The 6,899-nt window shown below is 63.1% G+C and overlaps 1 protein-coding gene across 1 annotated transcript in view; it reads left to right on the top strand.

The window, feature by feature from the left end:
* The window catches only part of FBRSL1 (fibrosin like 1), an 86,024-nt gene that overhangs the window by 48,871 nt on the left and 30,254 nt on the right, over positions 1-6,899 (top strand). The window contains exon 5 of the mRNA XM_032270896.1: positions 2,803-2,832. Within this exon, the coding sequence (XP_032126787.1) occupies positions 2,803-2,832 (30 nt within the window). The remainder of the gene's footprint in view (positions 1-2,802; positions 2,833-6,899) is intronic.

Genomic DNA, 6,899 nt, shown 5'->3' with positions numbered 1-6,899 from the left:
GGTGAGGATGGTGGTGGTGAGGATGGTGGTGATGAGGATGGTGGTGAGGATGGTGGTGAGGATGGTGGTGGTGAGGATAGTGGTGAGGGCGCTGGTGGTGGTGACACCATCGTATATGTATAATACACTGACTGCATCAAGCATTGCTTTAGCGCTTTGCACACAGTCGCGTATTTAAGCCACACAATAATCCCATGAGCCATCAGTGGCAACCCTGGAAGTTATGCCTGTTTATAGAAGCATAAACTGAGACACAGAGAGGTCCAGGGACTTGCCCAGTGTAGGTGCGGTGCGGCCCGGAACAGGCATCTTCTTTGGAGCCTGGGTCTTCCTCCTGGTCATGCCCAGCGTGTCCCTTTGGGGCCTGGGGTCTGTCCTTGCTCCCAGGCATCCCTGCGTATCCCGTACCCACACCAGGGTGGCATTCCCTGGCCACTGAGCCCAGCCCCAGCCCTGTGAAGGTTGCCTCACGCAGGCAGCTCCCGAGGGGCGGACGTGTCGCTCCTTTTTAATTTAACCCTGATTAATTGCCTCATTCAGTGCCGACCCCACTGCAGTTACACATTAATTCAGTAGGACCTAATAACGTGAATTGATTCCCGCCCCTGCCTGTGCCTGGCTGGCAGTGCTGTGCCGTGTGGTTAATTGGAGGGTCCCTGCAGCACCCTCTTGCTGGACAGCACCCCTCACTGCCTCCTTCCTGTTGGATACATTAAACCTTCGCCGGTGCAACCTGCCTGGCTGGGTCCAGCCAAAGACCTGAAAGCTGTGGGGAGATTTGTAACCAGGTCCGGGCTTGTGGGAGCTGCTGGCTCTGGCCCATGGGTCTTGGGGCCAACTGAGGCTCAAGCAGGGATTGCAGCAGAGGCTGAGCAGGTCAGGTGCACCCAGGTGGCCCCATGTGACAAGCCACTTGAGGCCTGGTTGGCCAATACCCTGATAGTCTGCTGGGATCGCAGTTTCCAACTTGAGGGCTCTGCAGTGCAAATTAAGCAGGAAGAGGCCTTACTGGGGGTCCCCAGAAGTCCCACGATGAGGTCACACTGGCACCTAACACCCCTGCAGGCCTCCGGGTGCCGGCAGGGCCGCCTCCTGACCTGCCTCTAGGATGTGCCCCCGCTCTGCCCTGCCAGGCTCCCTGTGCGCAGAGGGCACCCGCAGCTCAGTCACAGCTCTTGCTTTGCCCTCTTCCAGCCCTGGTGGTCCCCTCAGTCCTGGTGCATTCCTCCCCTCTGCGTTCCCTGCAGGCACCTGCATGCTCAGTCTGGGCCCTCCCTGGCCCCACATCCCAGTCTTTGCTTCCTTTGCTCTTGGCTGAGCCTAGGCAGTTCTGTTCCATACTTTTTCTCTAAACACCAAGGCCCTCCCATATCATAGCAGGGAGATGGAGGCCTCCAGGGGCCCAGAGCTGCCAGCAAGGCTGGTCTGCATGTGGGGTCTTGTGGCCCAGCCCTTGGTGAGCTCCACACCTTTGGCCTCCGGGGTGGGGTGGGCCCACTTCTGACTCAGAGTCCTCAGCGCCTGTGTGGTGGGCCTGGCTGGGTGGGTGCGGGAGGGGCTGAGGCTCTTCTCTGCCTGTCACCCTAAAGGCTAGACTGGGGGGACCCTCAGAAAGGGCTTAGCCATGGCTGTGCAGCCAGAAGAGGCTCCCATCTTCCTCCTCTGTGGGAAAGGATGCCCACCCTGGGAGTCTCAGCCTGGCCCACCAGAGCAGCACACAGCTGGGATAGACAGCCTAGGGGAGCCTGTCAGCCTCAGGACCCCTCCCCTCCAGGGGCCCACCCCAGCTGCCCGGCTCCCCCAGGGGTCCCAGGCCAGGACCTGGAGTATCACTTGCCACTCTTGGGGAGTGACACTTTCTGGCTGCAGAGTGTCTGCAGCTAAAGCGTTTCACACCGTGCCAGGAACGCGGTCACTGAAAACTGCAGCATGGTGGGTGGCCGTGCGTTTGCGTGGACCCATGCAGGAGAGCCGCACGCGCGTCCGACCGGAGCTCACGCCGCCTGTACACTGGGCGGATTATTTCCCGCTGTGCCATTCCTGTGACGTGAATGCATCATAATTGCATTTGCCAGGAAGGGATTTTTTTCCCTTTTTTATCTTCTTAGGGGAGGTTGCGGTGGTTCCTATAGCTTTGTGTCCTCAGTAAAGCTCTGCTTACTGAACGTGGAAAACAGAAATTTGTTTTTGGGATTATCACACCCCCACCCTAACCAGCTGAGCTCACAGAGGGTGCTGGCCTCCTGTGTCTAACCCTGAGTGGCTACCCTCTTCCTGTGCTGCTGGCCCCCAGGCTGTTCTGACCCCAGGGGCTCCCAGGCTCCACCCACCATGAGGTACTGGGGGTCCCGGGTCTCCCAGCCCATGTGGTGCCATCGATCCCCTCAGGGTCACAGGGGACAGTGGGGCTGGCCTGGGTAGGAGGCTGGCCTCCTTCCTGGTGCAGGGAAGGTTCTGGCTGGCCTGTGATGGGGGTCTTCGTGGTTGCTCTGGGACCCCATGTCTGCTCTGAGGGTCTGGCTGGTGAGGCCTCCTCTCGGGCTGTAGGGCTGGTCTTGCCCCTGCTGCTGGGGAGTCGGCCTGCCAGTGCCCCTTTGTCCATCCCCTGGCACCTAGTGCAGCCCCGGGCCCAGGCCCAGCTTCCTCCTGACCACCCTGGACCTGGACCTGCTGGCACCTCCCTCTCCCACAGCAGCCAGGGCTGCCCCTCCCATGCCCCTGCAGCCTGGCTGCCACCGTGCCCTGGCTGTGACACTGGTGGGTGTGGGGCCCTGATTCACTTCTCTCTCTCTGTCCTTGCAGTGCGACAGTGAGAGCGGCCCGGATGACAAGGTAAGCCCAGTATCCTGCCCTCCCCTGCTGACTTTGGCTCCTGGAGACCAGGCATTGGTGGGATTCTTCCACCCGGTCGGGTGCAGGGGCCTCCCAGGCGTGGGGCACCGGCCTCTCCCAGCTGTGGAAGAGCCTGCCCAGGGCTGGGGCCTATACCATGGCTGGTGGGATGTAGGCCCAGGTCATCAGTGCTGCCCCAGCTGGGAGGTGCCCTGGGCAGGGCCGCTGTGGGATTGGGCACTCCAGCTCCTGGGGAGCAGAGGGCAGCTGGGCCTGTGCCCCGAGACTGGCTCCATCCACCGTGAGGGAACGTGGGCAGAGCCTAGCCCCCACCCTCAACCCGCTAGCCCCCAGAACGGTGAGGTCGATGCCTAGCCCGTTACCATGCCACGGTTCCCCTCAGCATTCAGGAGCAGCAAAGCCCCTGGTAGTGCAGATTTCTGCAGCCTGAGCAGGGAAGGAAGCCTGGAGCAGCCCCAGGCCGTATCCTCTCAGAGCCTAGAGGCAGCCTCCATGGGGCTCTGCTGTCCCAGGCAGCTCCGGGTCCAGGTCCTCCTACTTGTCCCAAAGGCATCACCTGCTCTGGCCAAGGAGCCCAGGCCAGGGAGGGTGGGGAGGCCGGGTAAGGCCCTGGCCCGTGACCACTCACCTCGTTGTCTCTTGTGACTGCCAAGGGTCCCCCAGGGGCACCTGGATGGGGGTGAGGGCCCTGCCAGATGTGCCGGGGAATGGACATCCCAGCTTCGGGGACGGCCCTGCAGAGGCCCAAGTCGGACCACGCATGTGCTATGATTCTCTGCCCTGGGGCAGGGCGACTCTGCCCCAGGCTTCCAGGCAGGTTTTTATGAATGGAACAGCTCCACAGGGGGTCTGCACAGGGATTGGGGGCACCCTAGTGGCCCGTGTCCTGGCAGGAGCTGTCTGGGCTGTGGGGTGTCACAGCTGAGGGCCTGGTGGTAGTCCAGATGTTGGAGCCAGAGTGGCAGTGGCCAGGGGAGGAGGAGCTGGGCCGTTTGGTTGTGATGCTCCAGGAAGTCAAGGTAAGTCCCGTGGAAGCCAGAGGCCGGGCTGGGCCGGCTCCTTCGGTGGCCATGGCCTGGGGCCTGGTGAAGGCACCGTGTGGGCCGCAGTCTGGGCTCAGCCATGTCTGGGATCTGGCTTCCTGGGCTGCTTCCAGCCACAGTGTTCCTGCTCGATGTGCCTCTCCTCGCCTGTCCGGGGAGGGTCACTAAGCCCACAGGAGGGGCCTCACCTCGACCCCGAGTGGCCTTGATTCGTCCTCAGCCCCAGGCCACTGCTCCTTCGCCCAACTCTGACAGGCCCAGCGTTTCACAGGAGTGACATTCATCCTGATCTCGGCAATGAAATGAGGTCACAGGCACCTGGGACACAGCCAGGCACTCACCCATCCCCCACCTCCTTTCATTTAAAAGCAGTTTTCGGGGAAGACTCTCCTCAGCCAAGGGCTGCTCCAAAAGAGGCAGGAAGGAGGGGATTCGGGAACCTGGGGGCTGCTGGGGGCCCCCCTCTACTCTCCTCACCTCCTTTACAGAGATGAGGGCAGGTCCAGGTGAAGGAGGTGGCGCTGGCGGAGAAGCTGACAGCTGCCCCATAACCGCACACGCCCACATCCAGCAACCAAGGGCAACGCCAGCCTCTGGGGCCCCACCAGCGCCTGTGGGCTGTGCCCACAGTGATTCGACCCCTGCCTCGGCTGGAGGACGAGGGGTCCATGGGAGAGCACGGGCTGAAGGAGGGTTCTAGGATGGGGTCAGGTGGCATCTGCACACTGGGGCGTTTGTCTCTCAGACACCCGAGCAGCCAAGGGGCGAGGAGCAGCTCTGAGTGCGGGAGGCTGGGGTCCAGACCAGGGCTGTGCACACAGGTCCTGGCAGGACGGGGTCCGTGTGCAGTGCCGGTGGCGCTGGGGCTTCTCCGAGGCGTCGCGGCCATGGGGCCCGAGGAGGACGGCAGGGGCTGGGGAGAGGGGCTGCCAGCCTGTGTCCCGGGCAGTGTTTCAGGCCACGGTCACTCAGGAGAGCAGAGGGGCCTAGTGGGGTAGGGTGGGGAAGGCAGCTCCTGGCCGTGGCAGTCTGAGGGCCGGCGCACGAGGGGCATGGTGCTGGCAGAGTGAGCAGGCCCTGCCTGCTGCCCCATGTGCTGCTGTCGGGGGGAAGCTCCCGGGATGGGCAGAGGAACCGTGCTTTAAAAAGCCCCCTGGCGTGGGGCCAGGAAAACCAAGGGGACCTCTCCCTGTTGGCCCATCATCCTGTCCTCTGTGTGACCCTGGGGTGGGCTCTGAGCTGTGTGTCCCAGGCTGGCTGAGACGGAAGCCAGAGGTGGGGACAACCCTGGTGAGTTCTGGGGGCCGGCAGCACGTCCCAGGCTGCAGTGAGAGGGAGGGGCCCAGGGCCTTCGTCCAGGCCTCTCCGCTTCTCCGTGGCATCCACACCCTGGGCTCGGAAGTTTGCTTCCTGAGTTTGGGAGAGGCAGGAGGGCAGGAGGCCTCAGGTCCCTCCTGGTCTTCAGCGACCAGTGCTGGGTTCAGATGGTCAGGAGAGGCTGCACGGAGCCCACACAGACGCACACAGAGGCTGAAGCAGGGGTGAGAACTCTGCTGGTGCCCAGTGCTTGTCCCCAGCCCTCCGCCCTACCCACTGAGAGCAGAGGCACACAGACCTCCGTCCCTGGGCACTGCTGTGCGAGCCAGGCACCCCTGCCAGGCAGCACCTGGGGAGGCAGGAGGGATGGAGTCTGCAGGTCTGGATGGCAGGATTCCTGCATCTGAGACAGGAACGTGGGCGCTTCGCTGCTAGCAGGGCCCTGAGCTCCTCAGCAGCCCCAGACTTGTGCAGAACCCATCTGTGAACTGGATGCAGAAAGAAGGCCCCCGAGTGCCCACGTTCACAGGGATCCTTATAGACCCTCACTCAGAACTGGGGAGCTGATGGCTCACGTGGCCTGGCTGCTTCTGGTGGGTGGGAGATGGAGAAGCCACAGACAGCGTCCTGGGTGGGGTCTGTGGGTGCTGACCCAGCAGACGTGCAGGAAAGGCCACAGCCCTCCCCACGGAAGCGGATGCCTGGGCAGGTGGCAGTAAACCCCAAGAAGGTCTCTGGGACAGAAGGTACAGGATGAGGGCCTCTGGGATGGACAGTGGGGACGGCACGGGAGGAGGGCCTCCTGGACGGGGCGTGGGGAGGGTGTGGGGCCCGCCTCGGGCTGGAGCTCTGTCTGGGGTGCCAGCTCCCACCAGGCCAGCCGCGCCCTGGGGACTCACCCTGGGCTCTGCTGCTGCAGACACCTCCCTACCACTTCCCTTACATAGTGTAGCTCAGTGCCACCCCTCCCCAGAGGCTGCCCGCCCCGCAAAGCCCCTCCTGGCCCATGACAGCTGGTGGGAGGCTCAGGAGCAGTGGCCCATGGCCCCTTTGCAAGTCTGTGGTTTGTGTCCAACTGCTTTTTTATTGGAAAAGCTCGGGGTGAAGAATGGCCTGGGGCTCACTAAGCAGCCTGCTGTGTCTCGCCAGGTGGTGGCAGCCTCTCTCCTTCTGCTGCCAGTGGCCACTGCGGCCGCCTCCAGGACAGCTGTCTGGCCTGTCTGCAGGAGCCCACCAGGTAGCACCCATGGTGCCGGGCCTTGGCCAAGAGCACCAGCCTGGAAGGGGCAGGGCTCAGGGATGGCGGCATGGGGTCAGCTATGATGTGGGGCAGACCCCACCAGCAGCCCACCATCCACGGTCTCCGTGTTCTGTCTGCACAGTGGCGCCACAGTGGGGCCTGGGCAGAGGGGAGAGCTGCCCACCACCCTGAGCACGGTCCTCATCAGGCTGGTGGAAGTCGTGGAGCAGGAGGTCCAGGATGGGTCTCACCGGGCTGGTGGTTATGGTGGAGGCTGATGTTCAGGGTGGGTCTCACTGGGCTGGTGAAAGTCATGGAGCCGGAGGTCCAGGATGGGTCTCACTGAGCCGTAGTGAAGCCGGAGGTCCAGGATGGGTCTCACTGAGCCGTAGTGAAGCCGGAGGTCCAGGATGGGTCTCACTGAGCCGTAGAGGAGCTGGAGGTCC

This window comes from Sapajus apella, unplaced genomic scaffold (genome assembly GCF_009761245.1).
Source record: "Sapajus apella isolate SASKATOON/1434 unplaced genomic scaffold, GSC_monkey_1.0 scaffold218, whole genome shotgun sequence".
Lineage (NCBI taxonomy): Eukaryota > Metazoa > Chordata > Mammalia > Primates > Cebidae > Sapajus > Sapajus apella.
The sequence above is the reverse complement of the archived record's forward strand: the minus strand, read 5'-3'. Positions and strand labels throughout refer to the sequence as shown.